Source organism: Poecilia reticulata, linkage group LG7, assembly GCF_000633615.1.
Source record: "Poecilia reticulata strain Guanapo linkage group LG7, Guppy_female_1.0+MT, whole genome shotgun sequence".
Classification (NCBI taxonomy): domain Eukaryota; kingdom Metazoa; phylum Chordata; class Actinopteri; order Cyprinodontiformes; family Poeciliidae; genus Poecilia; species Poecilia reticulata.
Genome location: NC_024337.1, coordinates 5,153,815 through 5,172,261, shown reverse-complemented (window position 1 = coordinate 5,172,261; position 18,447 = coordinate 5,153,815). Strand labels below are relative to the sequence as shown.

General features: G+C 39.0%; 1 protein-coding gene across 1 annotated transcript in view; it reads right to left on the bottom strand.

The window, feature by feature from the left end:
- Nucleotides 1-17,631, bottom strand: part of rtel1 (regulator of telomere elongation helicase 1) — a 19,338-nt gene extending 1,707 nt beyond the window's left edge. Inside the window, exons 1-30 of the mRNA XM_008412966.2 lie at nucleotides 17,367-17,631; nucleotides 16,637-16,835; nucleotides 15,777-15,870; nucleotides 14,790-14,871; nucleotides 14,020-14,080; nucleotides 13,266-13,341; nucleotides 13,099-13,183; nucleotides 12,754-12,819; nucleotides 12,319-12,475; nucleotides 12,082-12,120; nucleotides 11,919-11,994; nucleotides 10,335-10,432; nucleotides 10,124-10,179; nucleotides 9,388-9,459; nucleotides 8,896-8,983; nucleotides 8,093-8,225; nucleotides 7,693-7,806; nucleotides 6,920-6,960; nucleotides 6,467-6,552; nucleotides 5,663-5,740; nucleotides 5,272-5,349; nucleotides 4,482-4,628; nucleotides 4,286-4,401; nucleotides 3,245-3,368; nucleotides 2,929-3,088; nucleotides 2,453-2,607; nucleotides 2,273-2,368; nucleotides 1,792-2,002; nucleotides 1,579-1,716; nucleotides 416-538 (exon numbers count right to left, since the gene is read on the bottom strand). Coding sequence (XP_008411188.1) covers nucleotides 416-538; nucleotides 1,579-1,716; nucleotides 1,792-2,002; nucleotides 2,273-2,368; nucleotides 2,453-2,607; nucleotides 2,929-3,088; nucleotides 3,245-3,368; nucleotides 4,286-4,401; nucleotides 4,482-4,628; nucleotides 5,272-5,349; nucleotides 5,663-5,740; nucleotides 6,467-6,552; nucleotides 6,920-6,960; nucleotides 7,693-7,806; nucleotides 8,093-8,225; nucleotides 8,896-8,983; nucleotides 9,388-9,459; nucleotides 10,124-10,179; nucleotides 10,335-10,432; nucleotides 11,919-11,994; nucleotides 12,082-12,120; nucleotides 12,319-12,475; nucleotides 12,754-12,819; nucleotides 13,099-13,183; nucleotides 13,266-13,341; nucleotides 14,020-14,080; nucleotides 14,790-14,871; nucleotides 15,777-15,870; nucleotides 16,637-16,835; nucleotides 17,367-17,468 — 3,151 coding nt within the window. The 5' untranslated portion in view covers nucleotides 17,469-17,631. The remainder of the gene's footprint in view (nucleotides 1-415; nucleotides 539-1,578; nucleotides 1,717-1,791; nucleotides 2,003-2,272; nucleotides 2,369-2,452; nucleotides 2,608-2,928; nucleotides 3,089-3,244; nucleotides 3,369-4,285; nucleotides 4,402-4,481; nucleotides 4,629-5,271; nucleotides 5,350-5,662; nucleotides 5,741-6,466; nucleotides 6,553-6,919; nucleotides 6,961-7,692; nucleotides 7,807-8,092; nucleotides 8,226-8,895; nucleotides 8,984-9,387; nucleotides 9,460-10,123; nucleotides 10,180-10,334; nucleotides 10,433-11,918; nucleotides 11,995-12,081; nucleotides 12,121-12,318; nucleotides 12,476-12,753; nucleotides 12,820-13,098; nucleotides 13,184-13,265; nucleotides 13,342-14,019; nucleotides 14,081-14,789; nucleotides 14,872-15,776; nucleotides 15,871-16,636; nucleotides 16,836-17,366) is intronic.
- Between the last annotated feature and the right edge of the window lie 816 nt (nucleotides 17,632-18,447).

The following is an 18,447-nucleotide window of genomic DNA, read 5'->3' as shown; positions in this document are numbered from 1 at the left end:
AGTTGAAAACGTCAAGTTGAAAACGAGCAAGTTGAAAACTAAAACTTTTTGTTCCCGTCTGCTGTTGTGTAAAACGATCGCCTTCCGCCTATGTTCATTGCTCCCCGTCTGTAAGGTCCATAATGTTCTGCTGTGAACTACAAATCCCTCTGCGGAAGAGGGGCTTTTAGGTAGTTTGCTTAAGCAAACCTGCAAACTACTGCAGGTTAAGTAGTTTGCAGGTTAAGCAAATTAATTTTCTGATTAATTTGAAAACTAATCAGAAAATTAATCAGAAAATTAATTAATCAAATTAATTAATCGCATGCGTTAACGTTGAAAGCTAAAAAACTGGCTTTTCAGAGCTATGACAACTCCGTCAGACAGACAAAATGGCCAAACACACCAGTTGCCTCCGTAGCCTAAGATCTCCTACCAGATGGAGCTGCTCTTAATCCCTGCTGGCTCAGGTGGTGCCCTCCTCTGTTGAGCTGCTGAGTGTCGAGCTGACCGCATGTGGACCTGGAGCTCAGAGTTCCCACCGCTGAGTGATCTGCAGCTGGAAGACAAACGCATCAAAGTTTTTACCTACTTGTTTTTAGGAAATGACTGTAAATTTGTACTTTTTAATGATCATTTCTTTTTTTTCCCCTCTCCACTGCTCTAGTCTGGATCACTGCCATACAAGGAGAGTTTCCTCTAGACGTCCACAGAAAGAATGGAAGTCACCAAACAGTTCCCAAGTTGCAACAGTGTATGAGCGTATAAGTTCGTTCTTGGTGGTTCAGAAGAGTTTCTCCGATGACTTGAAAATGTAGTATTTTCTTGCTGTTGTGAAGCGTTAGTTGACTGCTTTGCACCACAACTTATCAACAATGATATTTGATGTCGCCAGTTTTTGTTAATTAAGCATGATTTCTTGCTTGTTGTATTTTAACTGCAGCCATCTCACTGTGAGCACTTACGCGGGTTTAATTCAGCGTTTTACAATATCCAGCTTAAATGTTGATAGTTGATCGTTTTCTCATTTTTTTGGTGGTAATTCCAGTTACTGAACCACCTCAACTAGAAAATCTTTAGTTTTATTTTCTCTGCGTGTAATTTAGTTCAAGTTACATATCCATTGTCAGAAAGGGCCACATAAATGGAAACATAAGAAATATATTTTCCAGGTAAACCACACGAGAAAGATTTCAGTGAACAGCTGAAACAAGCTGCATACAAAGCATTACAAAGGTAACAATTTCATTTTCTGTTCTACAAAGTAAGAGCTCTTCCAGGCAAACACTACCCATGTTTGCAGGCCTGATTTGCTCAAATATTGTCTACAGCCGAGCAAAGTCATTCGTTGGGTCATAAATGGCCCGCGGGGGGCACTATGGACACCCCTCATCTAAGTCAATATGCCCACCTGAACTAACACCACATGGAGATGCAACATCAGCAGCTTGTCACATGTCTGCTGGTCACAAACATACTGAAGGAGTGAACTTGTTGGCAGTTAGCATTTAACTCAAAGCAATCCCAAGAAAGTTTCTGCTGTGACTTTTTTTTAGAGCCTCCGTCAGTAGCACAAAGAGAAGTGGCTCAGTTTCCTACCGGTCTGCAGAATCACAGCTTTCTTCTCCTCCTTAGACAGCGAGTGCTCCGGTTTGAACCCACAGCCCTGGCCCACCAGCTCCTGACATTTCTCATCAAACGTCTTTTTGTGATGCGGACGAACAAACTGGTAGAACCCTACGGCGGGGAAGCAGTCGTGGTTAGAGCAGACGCGCTTTTACAGGCTTCAGAGTCCGAGGCAGAACGACGCACCTCGGAACAGGCTGTGAGTGTTGGGGTCTTCAGCCAAAACAGCCGTCTCTGTCAGCAGGACGCTCAGGTCGTCCGTCTTCTTGTAGCTCTGCAGAGCCTGGACGATGTGGTCGAAGCTCACCTTGCTCAGAGACTTCTTCATGTCGGCCAGGAACTGTTTGGCCCTGCCGGCCTTACTCTCCTCTGACCCATCCTCGGAGACACTCGCTTTCTTTAGGTATAAAAATGAAAGGATCAGATCCTGATACAAACATGTTAGGACAGTAGCAATAAAACAAGCAGCTGCTCAGTTTGTTTGGACCTTGGTTGATCCACTGGTTGATTTAACAGAAGTGCACATTTTATTTTAATTGAGTTTTTTTGTTTTGTTTTGAGACTTGGTGCCCCGACCACCGGACTTGGCACGTTTTTCTGGGGAAAACCCTGGGTTCAACACTTCAGGTCTGAAAAAGCAGCATTTAATCATCAGTGTAACGTGTACCTGTTCCTGAACCAGCTTGATTTTCCGCTTCCCTCCCCGCAACTCGTCCTCCATCTTCTTGTCGTATTGGAGGGTCAAGGTGGACAAGCGGCTGGCCTTCAGAAGCAAAAAGTCCAACAAATGATTTGAAATGACAGCATTGTGAATGCAGGTTGATCATGAAGTAACCAGCCGGCCCACCTTTTCCTCTCCAACATTGTCCTTGTCGTCCTCCCAGCACTGGTTGCCTCTCTCCAGAGCGTCCAGCAGGTTGGTTGGTTTCCTCCGACTTTGCTGCACCTCACTCTCATAGGCGATGCACAGTTTAGCCACTCCGTTAGCTCTGCTCTGCTCATCTGATCACAAACACGCCACACAAAGTAGCCACTTTAACATAAAATACGTCAGGCTTTGTTCTTTGTCTGTAGTTCCTGTTAAGTTAATGATGTCACAGAGAGAATAAGATTAGAAGATAATGTAAGGCTCACAAAGGTATATAATACAGAATATTCTTCCTTCCTTTAAGATGTGATGTATTAAAAGATGTATGTATTAAAATTTCAACTATGAACTCGGCCTTTACAGAAAGTATTGAAGGGTGGGCTGACAAATGAATAGAATAATGAACATAAAGATGACAGATTGATGGCTTAGCATTTTTAAAATACAATACTGACCCAGTTTTCTTCTCTTGAGGCTGGGAAGGTGTGCATCCAGGGCCTTTGCTTTCTGGGTGTGGTAACTTTCAGAGGCAGAGCCGGAGGAAAAACTGGGAGTGTTTGATGAGCATTCGGTTGGAAGAGTTTCTAGTGTAGGCATCTTCACCACAACAGGCCTCTGGGACAACCAAACCACACTGAAGCTATAGTCACACGTACAGCATGTCTGGACTCACTTAGAAATATTTTATCTGCACTTTACAGGTCAAAATGGTCAAATTCATAAACAGAAAAACTTTTCATTGATAAAATCATTCAAAGTCATGCAACGTACCATTTTCTGTGCAACTCGAAAGAACTGAGACACATCACGGACAACGTTCCCAAATTTGTCGTAGAGGCGAACATACGGCTTGACCCAGGATGGAAGCTGAGCTCTGGCATCAGAGCTTTTAAACCTAGAGGAGAAAAACAAAACAAAACAAGTTTGTTCCCTTGTTCCCCAGAGAAACAGAGATATCCAGTGTTAGGAGTTGTGGTTAAAGTTATTTTGGGAGTGGTTTACATGTAAAAATCAACAAACTTTCAATTCAGTTCAATAAATAATTCATCACAAAACAAAATTAAATGTCATCACGCCTCATATCATCAAGGAGCGATTGTGGAGTCAACTCCTGTAATATCTAGAATTCATGTATTATTATTATTGAGCTTTTGAGATGCTAAATAATCAGCTGCTCCCATTTGTAAACAACCCCCATCACATCATAACAGCTGTTCAAAATTTTAAAACGCAAGAGCAAAAATCCTTCCAGCTGCACAGCACCCAGAACCTGAGAAATAATTGTTCATAAATGCAACACCTGAAGGAGAGAGAAACAAAACAAGTCTGCAACTCTCTTAGCGACCCGGTCTTGTTACTTCACAAAGTCAAATACTAAACATTTTTGCCCCCAAAATGTATTGCTCTCAAACTCCCTGGATGAACCGATATTAAATACATTTTAAAATAACTGTGTATGTTTGAATGTAAATTAATTTCCAATGCCATTCCAAAGTATTTAGAATTAAAAAAAACTTAACAGAGGCTTGAAGAACAGTGCAAGAAAACTTGATAAATAAAAATCATGATAAAAAAATAATTAAATTCATGACAGCTGATTATGGATTAATAATAATAGAACCACTTTCTGTCATCGTTAAACATTCAGCTGTTGATTAAAGTCTGTTCTAATCACCAGTTGCCTAATTATACCCAAGGAACTTAAAACTACGATGAACTAGGAACTAATTATAATGCTACTGCTACCAATAGTAATACATTTAATTTATAAATCCCTTTTTATATCACCAAGATAAAAACAAGGATATGTACCTTTGATCACAGAGAAAGATGGCTCCGTAGTCCTCCTTGTGGCGGATAACTCTCCCGATGGCCTGGTTCACTGCTCTGAAGGCCTGCTGTTTGTACCACTCCTGACCTGACAGGTACTGACAGGAAGAGGCATCGTGTCACCACTGAACATCATCACGCTGGCCTCCCTGGGGCTCAGCTGCCAGTCTATCCTCACCCTCATTCCTGGAGATTTTTTTCTGCTCATTTCATCCAAAAACTGCATCTTCAGGACGACCCGGGGGTCAAACTTAGGAGGAAACGGCAGGCCAGTGATGATGACGCCCCGGCCGAAGGTGTCTGCAAAATCCAAACCTTCACTAGCCTAGGGTGAGAACAACAGGAACAGAGCTGCTGTGAGACAGACAGTAATCCACACAGTGATTATCCTGTCTACTGCAGGTTAAACTTGGGGAGTTTATTAAAGGGTTTTTGCTGAAAGGTTGAGGAGCAGTGAAATCCCTGCAGAAGTCAGGAATATTTCTGCCTACTTCTATTTCTCCATGGCCTCTCACAGAAACCACACGAGCCACTTGGGCTTCCAGGACCCATCAGCTGCTTCTGGTCAATAAAACCTCCAACATGGATTTCTCTGGAATACTTCCCACAACTAAGATGGCAAAGATTAAACATTTTGTGAACATAAATTAACAAGTTGTTCCTGATTTCAACTGAATCACACATCTACAAGCGTAACATGAAGAGAAGTGAGACTTTCAGCTTCTTCCATTCACTTGTTTCGCTTCAGAAAAGTTCAGAACTCTTAAAACTAAAACATTTGACAGAATCCGTGATGCATCATCAAAACACATAGAGCTGTAAGAATCATTCTCATCTTTAAGATCATTCTCAACACACCATCAGGGTCAGGTGTACCGAGACAACAATCGGCTGCATATTTCTTCCATCATCCATGAAGCGTTGGAGGAAAAGCACAATGAAGATGATGCGCTGCTATATGAGCTTACCTTCCCACGACAGACGGCAAAGAAGCTTCCTCCTTTTGACGCTGAATCATTCACTTTGTTGTAATACCCATCCATAACCTTTAAACACACAATCAGGCTCAGGTCAGCAAAGAAATCCTATCCAACTACTATGATCCCGGAGATCCTGAATATGGAGGTTCTTAACATTAATTATTGAAAAACCAAGAAAACCCCCCCCCCACAAAAAACATGCAAAGAAGTTGGACGCACTTTGGCAAAAAACAACAATCAAGATAATGCGGTAAATATATATTTAATATTATTTAAAAAGGCCATTTATTCTGTAAGAAGAAGAATTCCTGATCCCCCCCTTTTGTTCTTCATTCCTCTGTGTCTTCCAGTTGTTCCATTTAATGAAAACCCAGCTCACCTCGTTAAAAGTTCCCTTTCCTTTGGGTTCAACAAACATGGGCTTTATGTTCTCGATGCGATCCGTGTGTCCGTTGGCCTGGAGGGAAAAATCAAACTCGGAGCAAAATGCTTTGACACGTAACACAGAGTAAAATCTTTAAGGAGAGCAGAAATATGGTGCTTCATCAGTTAGCATGCATCACTTGGAACCTTTACACACACAGGAGCGAAGGGGGTTCAGTGTTTCCCCCAGTGTTTTACAAGCCTGGCGGGCCACCAGGCTTCACTTGTGCCCCCACCAGGTTTAGCATTGCTTATTTACTGAAGTATTTTTAAAATGTTTGCAGTTTTTAAGACTTTATTGTTGGTGTCTAGGTATTAATCCTCCAATCTCTCAATAACACATAATTATCAAGTGATATTTTAAAATTGCTTGTCAACTTTAGACATCTTTTAACTGAAAAACATGACAGGCCCCTTAATGAATGGCTGCCCTAGCACCCCACCACCAGGCTTAGCAGAAAACAGAGCTGCTGTTTCTGACTGGAACCTATTCGAAAAGCAACGCTGGGTCCTTACAGCACTGACTGCTGATCAGATGATCCTGGTGTGGGTTGGTTGATAGAAAACAGTAGCAACATATACTCTGACACATGGCTGATGTGCCCAATGTGTATTGCTCTTTACTTTCAGAAATGTAAAAATTCTGTCCAGCAAATCAAAACTTTAAATCATTAGAAAATAAGACAAATATGGGAGGAGGGGGGTTCCTTGAACTGTATAGATGTTTTCTAAAAAGGTGTCCTAGAGATTTTGGACTCACCCTCCAAAACTCCAGAGTTTTCTCCATCAAAGGGAAGGAAGGAAAAAACACCAAGAGGCCATGAGGAACCACTCGGCTAAGGTTGGCTGAGGAGAAAACAAAGACAACAAGAAACCAGAAGGAGCTTCAGAAATGAAATAATATGGGAACAGAAACTTTTTATTATTTCCAAAACCTGACAGCTTGTGATTGGATAATATCAACTACCACAGCTGATTAAAATCCAACTGAATGTTCATCTACCAACAGCAGCAGTTAGAAAACAACTAAAACTGGATACAGTTGTTTATTTTTTTGTTTGCTCAGAAAATGTCCTTTTACACATTGATCTAGGGCTGATTGTATTGTAGCTAAAGAGTGTTGATTGTGTCTATTTCCAACAATAGGGAAAATAATGAAAAAGAAAGTGGGAAAAAAAAGAAAAAAAAAAACAATAAAGAAGCTGGATCTTACCTACAGTGTTTCCTAAAGAAGTCATGTTATCAGGATTAAACCTAGCAAAGAAAAAACACATCAACACAGCTGCTGCACAGGCGCCATCCCAGCTGTCCAACAATACATTAACATATTAAAGAATACACAGATATTTGGATGTAGAACTTTGTATTTTTGTGAATTCATATAGTGTAACAACTTAAATGGAGATTGTCTGCATGATTCTCTAGTTTTTGTATTTTATCTTATTTTGTCCCTATGTGTGTTCAACATGCAGCACAAGCAGCTGATGCAGACTGGCAATGTTTATTATATTTCTTTAAAATGGTAAATGTTGAATACAACATAACATTTTTCTTTTATTAGCATTGTACTGTATTTCATTTTAACTTTATGGAAAGTAGGATCGTAGAACATCCAGTGACTAAAAACTAACAAAAAACAAACAAAAAAACAAAACCATGACTTTGCCCCAAAAGTTCATTTACTTGACAAGACAGAGCAGTTATTTTCAAACTAGAAAAAGTGACTCGCATCCAATTATTGATCAAAGCTGACACACACAAAAAAAAAGTAGACCAACAAAATAAAAAATAAAATAACAGAGCAAGAGAGAGAGACAGTCACTCACAGCTTCTGACTGCAGCATTTCTATTTTTAATGAATCTAGATTAGAAGAAGTCCTTCATTTAGCTGATGTTTTGAAGGCTTCGTGCAAAACAATTTAACATCTGTGAGGAAAAACTGAGAAAACCCGACGCCACGATTCTCCTCATGCTGTGAACATTCACCTTCGATCAAATGCTGAACTCAGGTGAACTCCATCTGGACCTCGATCAATAACGCTCACAAAGATCTGGTCTCGATCGATCACATGGCCATTTTCGAGAAGCACCGGAAATTTTCTGGAACAAATAAAAGAACCGAATCACAGCGAGACACGGGTTCGAAATACTGACAACGCAATCCATCACAAGCTGTTCAAATGCAGAAGGTCAGAATAAGCAAAAATAGAATAAAGGCTGTTTTCATGAACTTAATTATTGAATAAAAAAAAACATCAGATCTATAATTAGCTAAGAAAACAAAAAGTGAATGATTTAGGTAATGTGTCCAGGCATGGGCCAAATATCAACCAGGCCTGTTTTATCCTCGTTGTTTCTTATTATAAACTGATTAGAGGAGCCTTACATCCTCATCTCAGAGGTGAAAGAGGTCAGGGGTGAGAGGGTGCCACTGGTCAGAATAACACAGCGAACGTCTTGATTCACCAGGTCCTGCATGCTGAAGCCAGGGGAGAAGCACCAGTAGCTCAGAACGTTGCCTACAACACACACAGAAGCAGATCAAACATTTAAATAAATCTAACAGTCGGATGAGTTCACCGTTGGATGAGTGAGCTCCTCTCTCTGCCATGAGAGAGCTGACTGATCAATTTACTCACAGATCAGAATAATTTAAATCTGAAGAAAATTAGTCTTCAGTGACAACACACGTTTTTTGTAATCCTTTAAAGTGATCTTCATCAATGGTTCTCGGGTTGTTCTTTGGTAGCTTCCTTCTTCATTTCCAGTCATTTGCATAGGAAATTAACAGTCATCTATAAGATGAGCTGAACTTGTAGATAAATACTAATCATGAGACTTTAGATGAAAATCTGGTAAATTTATATGATGAAAATCAGTTTATAATTTATGCACCTTGAAAATAAGTCACATGTTCTTCATCTACCAGAGGTGGTGTGTTTTGGTCCTACATTTCATTTGTTCTCAATTTGTATATTGGACTGATGATTTTATAAAGAGGTTCTGCACCCAGAACCATTTTCTAACTAATAATAAAACAAATACAGAAACCAGATGCTGAAGACCAGATGTGGAAAATGTATATTCCATCATTCCTTTTTTATTCTAAGGACGTAACGCTACAGAATAAAAACCTCGAGTTAAATCTAATTGTTTTAAATAAATAACCATGTTACCAGAGATCCATACCTTGTTTCTTTGAAGAAGAAGAAGGAGCAGACCACAAATCAGGGGTCTGTTTCTTTTTCTGGTAGCTTTTGTCAAGATGGATGTGAACCTGAACCAAGCAGACCGTCACACCTTATGTTAGCATGCAAGCAGGTTCAGGAGGCAGTAGATAAAAATATAATTATTATTTTTTGATGGAACAAAAAAAGGGGGTGACAGATGTAGGAGTTCTCCCTGAAATTGGTGGTTAGCTGGTTCGATCCATGCTCCCACTCGATGTTTGTGTCCTTGTCACTAATGTCGACCACCTTGCCTGCTGCTGGTGGTCAGAAGGGCAGATAGAGCAAACTGGCAGCTTCGCTTCTGCCTGACTGCCCAGGGCAGTAGCTACAATCCACTAGCTTCCCATCATCAGCGTGTGAATGTACTCTTTGAGATCTCAATTTGATATAAAGGGCACTATAAAAACAATCTATTATTATTATTATTATTATTATTATTAACTGAACAGACCTTAAAATGGGCTGAGTTGAACTCCATCTGCTTCTGTTGGTCCTTATTTGATGGTTCCCCACAGAACACCAACTAACAGACCAGAACACAAGAAGAAGTCACTGTTCCACTGCAACAGGCTCGGGAAGAATAAATTAGCTTTAGATGGCTAAAGCTGATTTTGCTTTAACCATTTAAAGCTAATTTTGCCAGCATATGTGGCTAAATGTGACCTCAGATAACCTAAGATTTTACTGTAAAATAACAGAAAATTTAAACTCAAAATGATCATCATTTATTCATAAGTAAAATTCAGAAATATCATCAATCTGGTAAGGAAGAAACACAGACCTTCAAAAAACAGCATGTCAATCAAATACTACACAGAATCAAGGACTTTGTGACAGTGGAACTGACCGAGTGAACCTCCTGGTATATAAAAAAGTCTGATTTTACAGGAAGTTTGATTTTTCTCTGCATAAAAGAGTTTCCTGACATCCTCTTACAAGAGCTACTAGTTTTCATCCAACAAACGGTTTTATATTCCACTAATGTGACTGGATGAAATGTAGAAACACGAACTACATCCTAAAGATGGAAATACTCATAATCACAACATTTTCTGAGTTCTTAACACACATTGGATCCTCCAAGTCAAAACAGCTAAGTCAGGTAAATTCCTACATTCCCACATATTTGTCTGGACATCTCGACAGCTACCAGAAGCGTTTTCCTCAAACTTCATCCTGTGGCTCACCTGTATCATATCAACCAGTTTCTGCAGTCCAGCCGTACTGAGGAAAATTCCTGGCACTGGTGAAAAACATCATGTAAACGATTGGTTAGAGCAAAACATCTGCACATGCATAACATTATTGTAACACAATTATTCCATTAAAGCCTATGAAAAGGAGTAGAAAACGTATAATAGACAAAGCAGTAATATGAAGAGATGCAGTCATACTGACATCCAGATAAGCTTCCAATGATCTGCTCCAAAGTGTCGTGGATCTCTGTCTTGGTCTTGTAGGTCAGATGGGCTCTCTCCAGCAGCTCATAGATGAAGCTGATGCAAAAAGAAGGGGACGTGTCATATTTGTCTATGATATGGAGAAAACAGTGCAAGAGCAAAAAACAAAATCAAACAAAAAAAAAGGTCATTTTTTGGTAACTGACCCTGTGTCTTTGTTAAGACACACCTGTGACCTATGAATCATTCTAGCACTCTTCAGAAATGTACCCCTCTGCCATGATGGATGTCAAAACAACCTATGAGCTCTCGTGTAGCCTGTCAAAAAACAGACATCTGGTGGCCTAATGTCACTTTTATTTAGTTGATTTCACTTTAAAAATGCTCTTAGGATGCTGCACGGTTGGCTGCACAAACAAGCAAGAATGCAAACTTTTAATGAGGAAAGATGTATTGTGGGTAAGGCATTATTTACTGTCGGGACTGAAAGTGATGGTCAACATTTAGAATTTGGTAATGTTCTAGTAGTGTCTGCCATGTTTTCACATTAAAAAACAAAAACAAACCAAAAAAAAGGGTCTTTCTGCTGAATTACGGCGCTGGTGTCAGCTGCTCTACTTCACATCATGGCACACCGGTCTGAAGCAGAAGCAGAATCCTGAGTTTGAATTAATTACAACATAAAAGCGTTTCAGATCCGCAGTGTTTATTCCTTCAGTGCTGCACTTCTTCTGCTTCGGGGTCAAAGGTGAACGGGTTGTACCACTGTGTGTCTGCTGGTAGCCATTTTCACATGTCTGAGGTGCCGATGTAAACACCAAGTTAACACTACAACACGTTCCTCAATGGGCTCAAAACAAGCAGAACGGATTGGGTGAAATCTCAATATCTAAGAATGATTTTGTGTATTAAATGTAATTAACATTGTTTTGCATAGGCCATAGAAGTATCCTAGCTTATTCAAGAAAGCATAATAGTGGATATTTAAGGGTAACTAATGCCCAACTCAACTTTTCTGCTGATAAACTGTCTGGATAGGTTATTATTTAGGGTTATATCTTTACGTTTCTGTGCAATTGTTGACATTCTAACATAAAATTGTCTAGTTCTGCATTCTTTTGCCTTAAACCGTCTCATTGCCTGCCTTCAGTTGAACGTTACCTTGATAATAGCTTGGCACAGCTTGGTACAACTACATCACAGCCCCACATTCAGGTCTAAAACCATCTCACTCTGACACACAGCCTAGTAGCAAGTGTGGACTTCGAATAGTGAGCATGGCTGCACAAACCACTGATCAACTCCGAATGACAAATGTGTGCTTAATAAGTAAAGTGGACACAGAGTGAAATAAGTCTCTTCTCTGCTCTGACTGTAAGCTGCAGGAATGTGGGCACAAATTCCAGTCATGTATATTTTGTACTTGTAAACTAGAATGCATAGCTGTGACTTGAGTTTTGTACACTTGTAAAACAAAAGGTTGAAAATGTTATTTTTGTGTATCAAAAAATAAAAATGTATGTATGTGCAAAAGATTTGGATTTTTTTCAAAATAATTTCACAAACTGTTAAAATCACCTACATTCCTGGTTTTGTGATGCCTCTGTCACTCGGAACTTCATACGAATCAATGGCAGCTTCCAAATTCAGCAGTATTTCTGTCAAAGCCGACAGAACATCTCCTGATCTTCAAATACAATCAGAGAGATACTACCGGAAAAGTGTTGCTCATAAATTATACTTACGTTTGATTTTAGCAATTGTACTTATATCCATTTTTAAACCTGAAAAAAATACAGAGATGAAACAAAGTTACTTTTTTTCCTGGTACAAATCTGCAGTTTATGTTTTCATAAATTCTCAACGCAAATTACTCCAATTTATGACTTCAAGACTTCCCCAGCACTGCATTACAAAGAAAAGGGTTAATTTACTTGCTTTTTAGGAGTCAATGACTGAATTAGCTATTCAAGAAACTTAACCTGAGCTCATGGACTCTACATTGTGGTCTTCTGTAAAAGAGTCTCTTTGGCTGACTTCTCTAGCCTGCTCCACCAGCAGCCGGTCCACAGCAGTGATGGCAGAAGCGATATCGTATGGAGTCAGGTCAAAGGATGTCGACTCTTCACACGTCTTCTCCTGCAGAGAGCAGAAAGGCTTCATCTGAGGCATATAAAATCATCAAAACAAGGTGGCTCCACAAAGTGTTGACTCAGGGGTGATTAATACTTTTGCACACCGCACTTTTCAGTTTTTTATTTGTAAAACACGTTTTGAAATCTTGTATAGCTTTCTTTCTACTGTCTGGACAGTGAATGTTTGAAGCCGAAGCCAAATTCTTTGTTTGGCCACACAATAAGTGACATGCAGTCGATTTAAACAATCAATATTTTTAGAATGCAGGGAACAGATCTTACCACATTGTGAGCTTCATCAAAAATCACCACGGCTCCGTTCAGCTCAATATTGTGAGCCCTGCGGCTCTGTGGAGGAAAGGACAACATTGTAACTTTTTCAGAGACCTTTGGTTTTGTTAAGACACACCTGTGACCTACAAATCATTAGAACACAACAGGCTCTTCAGGAGCACACCTGTTAGAAAACAAGGAGCTTTATCAGTCAGAACAATCATGTTAGGAAGATACAAGTTATTTCTTTTGCAATCATGACTCCTTTTCTTAATTTAAAGTATTTGATTATATAAAGAGAAATGAAAATCAACACAGACGAAGACAAAGCCTTCTATCCATGATTTAGCTCACTTTTGGATCCAGCAGATAGTTGTATGGCATGAAAATGACATCAGCTTGCTGCTTTAGAGAACGACTGAGGTAGTACGGACAGACCCTGGAGAGATACAGCAGATCACACGTCAATGCTTTAGAAAAACGTTCAAGTAAATACACAGTCAGAGAGATAGTAGGGTTACCTTTGTTTGTTGCCAAATTTGACCAAGTCCTCCACATCAAGGATAGAGTTAACCAAGTCTCTGTCTGTGCTCTTCTCTAAAGGAAGACGATGAAAAGGAAGAATCATAATTTAGACAACTGCTAATCTTATTTTAAAGACACTATCTTGGGATATCTAATTAATGAACCTCTAATACTTGTAAACAATTAATGCTGTTATTTACGGTGCTTTGGACTTAAAAGAGATTGTTTAAACACCAAAATATGGGATTCTTTGTGTTCATTTAAGAAACCTTTGTGGTACTCCTAATTATTAAATTCTTGATAAATATAGTAATTGATAGATTAAGAATCAATATTCCAAAAAACATTATTTATTTCTACTTCAGTCAAAATTAATAAAGCATAACTTTCTGATAATAAAATTCTGTATTTTACATTCTGTGTATTTAGAATATGTACCAAATCTGTTGATAACTCTAAACTAATGTTAATTAATTCAGAGCTAATTGGCCAGTGCTGGACTTATGCCTGTATCTATTAGTTTAAAACCTAAACCTTATTAGGCAGGTATGATAACTGAGACTGAAATATTTGACTATTTTCTTGTTGTGCCCCGATTTAATTTTGATCTGAATTACTAGCTTCATTAATAATTGCCCAAAGCAATTATTTCACATGTACATAACCAACACTAGACTCCTAGTAGCACAACAGCATTCCTCGTGTTTTTGCTCAGTTAAGGTCACTTCCCTGGTAAAAACTGATCATTACCGTCAACGTTGTTGTAGAACTGACATGACCTGGTGGACACTTTCCCTCTGCACATATGAACCTGGATAACAGAAGATTTCAAATAATTATCTTCAGATATGTATAAACTGGCTTAATACAAGTATTCATTTTGAGCACAAGAATACTGAAGCATTTATGGAGATGACAAGAATGGCATGATATGACATATGATACAATATGCTGTCACATGATATGGCTTAATGGTACACAGTGGCCTTCCAATTCATCTCCAGAGACTCAAAAGCAGAACAAGACGTTTTGGCTCATGCATGGCTTGAAGGAGTTTTAAACTAGGTGTGTACCAATTAATCAGATCCGATTCCCCAAATTTTGTATGATCAGGAAATTTTTGTGACTGAAAATTTTGCTTCTGAAAACCAGTCATTGCTACCTTCTGATCTGCCATAAGAGCGGGCTGACTGACAGACCGCCCACCAGGTCATGTCTTCACCTGTGTGGTTATCAGCAGTCACTCCGCTGTTGCCAATTTTGAATCTCTGCCGTTATATTTAGCAACTTTTCAAACAAAAAAATCTGTATAGGTGAAAATCGAACTCAGCAGGTCAGGCTTTTCAAAGATCAGTGATCAGCCAGAAAACTGCTATCAGTTCATCCCTATTTTAAACCACCAACTAGACTGCAAGCATGACCCAATTTATTAGCTTGATGTGTAGTTGGATTGGTAGCAGAATTATTCAATCTACTTGAGAGGACAGGTGTTACAGTAAGCACTTCGGTGTCAAGCTTACCTTGATGTGGTTGCTCTCCTGACGCATTACTTCCTGGTTGATACACAGCTGCTCTCTTGAGCCCAGCACACACACCTTTGGCCTAATTCAACAGACATACAGAGAAATCCAAAAAGGACTTTAACGCAGACAGCCTCCCCGTTTGACTCTAGAGTACTTTGGTACACACACGAGTTCATGGCTGCATAGATGCCTGCAATTAGGGATGGGCATTTATTGTATCATTTATCCATATAAACTTGACTTATTATTGTCACAATAAATTCCAATCAATGATATTTATTTATTTTTTATTTGACTGGTTTCCTAAAGAAGCGCATTACACATGGGTGTTTTTCAAAAGCACCGTTTGTTTGTGGGGTTATGATTGCTGTGCCATGCAGTCAGCTCAAATTTAAATGTATCACATACAGTAAGAAGTAGTATAAATAACAAACTGGGTAAGGAATGGAAAGCCAAAAGAGCCTCAATTAAGCCAATTAAAATGATACATGTGAAAATGTTAATAAAACTTGAGATGCCTTCATCAAATTGATTAAGATCTTTTATCTTAGTTTTCTAAAGAAAGAATACCATCTAGAAACCATTATCATTTAGAACAGGAAGCGAGTAAACTAAAAAGAAGGAGACAGACCAAAGTATCAATCATGTTTTCAGAGGGTAAATATAAATTATCTTCTACTAGCTCCAGAATGTCATTGCAGATGATCTGGCCCATGTAATATTTACAGCAGTGTAATGATGAGAAGGCATTCTTCCATTTCTTAGCAAGTGTAAATGTATGCCAATCAGCAACAATGGCTTAAACAATTGACTGAATAGAAACTAACAACTTGTATTTTGTGCAAGTTAATACAGCAAATGTTTACCTGTCTCATCTCTGTAAAATCTTAAACACTACTTTGAACTCTCGCTATATACGATAATCTCCATTATGCAAACCCCAAAAAATGACACTGTATAAAGCTCATCAATAAGACTGTTTACCTGTATGAAGTGTTCTTTAACTCATTGATGACCTGTGCGAGCTGTGAGTGAGTCCTGGAAGCGTAGATGATCTTAGGAATATCAGTGTAGTAGGCTGAAGGACAGAAAGATCAGAAGAACCACCGTCAAGTGATGAAGTTGCATCAACTTAGTTGCTGCTTCTCTCTCAAGTTTCTAACAGGATGATCAACTCCATCAATCTATTATCTTCATCTTAACCCAGGGTCAGGCTGTAGAAGTCCAGACTTCCCTCTCTGCAGCCACTGGGGCCATTGTGCCAACACTGAACCTCCAGCACATCCTGGGGTTTTCCTCTGGGCCAGTTTTTATGCTCCTCTAATCTGGAAACAACCTTCCAGAAAATTGCAAAGCTGCTGAAACTTAAACCCAGGCTGAAACCTCACCTGTTTATAACTGTCTCTGACTAATAATAACTGCTACATTAATTAATTCTAATCTGTATTCCAATCTTTGATCATTATTCTAATGGCATTTGAGAAAATGCATATGCAGGCTGTTTACCACAGCCAAGTTATAGAGGACTGCTCAATTTATGGAATCACAGTGAACAACAGGAAGCATAATACAAGAGATAATAAAAACATAGCATGAAATAACATTGAATTGCAATGAGTCTGGCATCCAAAGATATCTATCTGTATAATAAATAAATGTTGTAGATTATGTTATAAACAAAAAAAACTGCCTTAACATGAAATCTTGGATAGTTTTTGCTCAAGATGATCATCCGGTAAGAACCTCCTGCTGGTCAGTATCTGACCGTAGAAAATACCAACTATGGTTCAGACATCCAGGGACGTCTTCTGTGATGAAGACACAGAGAAAACAAAGTAACATACTTGGCTTGTCCCCGTCAGTAGCAGCTGTGCCCCAGGAAGCCAGAGGTGTGTTTGGGAACAACTCCTGTCCTTTCAGCTTGTCTGCTAGTCTGCGAGCAGAGATGGAGTCCCTGAAGTGCTCCCTCCATGCCAGAGTGGCACACAGCAGGCACAGAGTTTTGCCAGTTCCTGTAGGACTCTCCAGAACCCCATTAGATTTCTGGAAACAAGAAGCCAGACACACAGCTCTTACAGAATGTATTTTCTTTATTGCGCCTTAACTCCTAATAGACCAAGGAGGGCAGTGGCAGCTACATTGGCACTTTCTGGTGTCAGCTACCACAGCTTAGTAGCATCAGCTTCTGACTTTTGTGGCATTAATATAAATATTAATTTTTGCACAAATAATTTAAAAAGTACATACACGTTGTTGACAGCAGCCATGACTTTGAAATACATATGCATATGTACTGAGTTGAGTAGTAACTAATAACATTTATTCACATTTATTGACTTAACTTTTTTGCTATGATTTTACTTGAGTAATTTTATGATAAAGTATCACTGTTCTTCAGTAAAATTTCTGGATTCTCTACCCACTGAAGGAAAAATAAACATGTTTTAACCAAAAGTTCACCATTCATTCCTCCTCAATGTACACGAAACAGCTCGGTACTTATTGCTAGCTAAACAGTAGATGTACCGGGTGTGGACGTTTCTAGAAAGCTTTCGTGTTTCCATGGGAACTTACCTCCTGCAAACATTGTAACACTTTACTCATGTAGTCTTTCTGACACTCGTACGGAGTGAAGGGGAAATTTACTGTCACTCCTCTCAGATTCAGTGAAGGCATCTCTCTGTCTCCCCAGCCGGACTAACTGCAGTTCAGACGGCTTGTTAATGCCTGCTATGTTCAACACAAAGAAGCACATTACAGGTAAGCTTTGTTGTCACTGATGGAAACTTCATTAGCTTCGCGCCAGCTTCTTCTTCTTTCTTATTTCTTCTTCTTCTTGAAATTTATTGGCGGTTGGCAAAAACCCGCTAGGTTTTGTAGGTGAGCATTACCGCCACCAACCGGTAAGGAGTGTGAACCACATGACATAAAAAAACTACAATATCCTGTTATACAACTTACACTTAAAAAAAATCCAATATATCTTGATGTCCTCTGCTTCCTGAAATCTTTTGCAATAAATCAACAATGTTAAATTTGATTTTTATATTGCTAAGGTTCCTAATTAACTTCTTTCTCTGAATCCGGTAATTCATACAAAGCAAAATGACCTGCTCTATTGTCTCTTCACCACAATCACATTTTCCCTGTCACATTTCCTTATCAGAAATAATGAGCTACCAACTTTTTGGTAATTTCCCATCCTCCCATACCTGGTCATACAGTTCTAATAAAATATTTTTAGAAGATTCACTTCAGTTACTAACCTAGAAGATTTAAGACATAAATTCCTAACCACTGCATAACAAATTTGATCTTTCATTTGATCAAGGTTTGCACCAAGATGTTGCATATTTTCTATAATCTGTTGTTGATAGCGTCATCTCTTCTGTCATCACCTGTTGGTGCAACATCTCCAGCACCAGGGGCCTAAAAAGGCTCAACAACCTGAAAAAGAATTATGTTTCTGTTATTATTAAAAGCAAGAAAATTATGGACAACTCTGACAATCCCTTTCTTGAAACTGTTGTAGAAAAACAGAGTGTCTTAAGTTGGATGCTTCTTCAAATTTGCTGTAGTACAGACTACAGGAGATCTTTCCTGTCTACAGTCATCACCATCTATGATAACTGTTTAATTAAGTTATTAACATTCG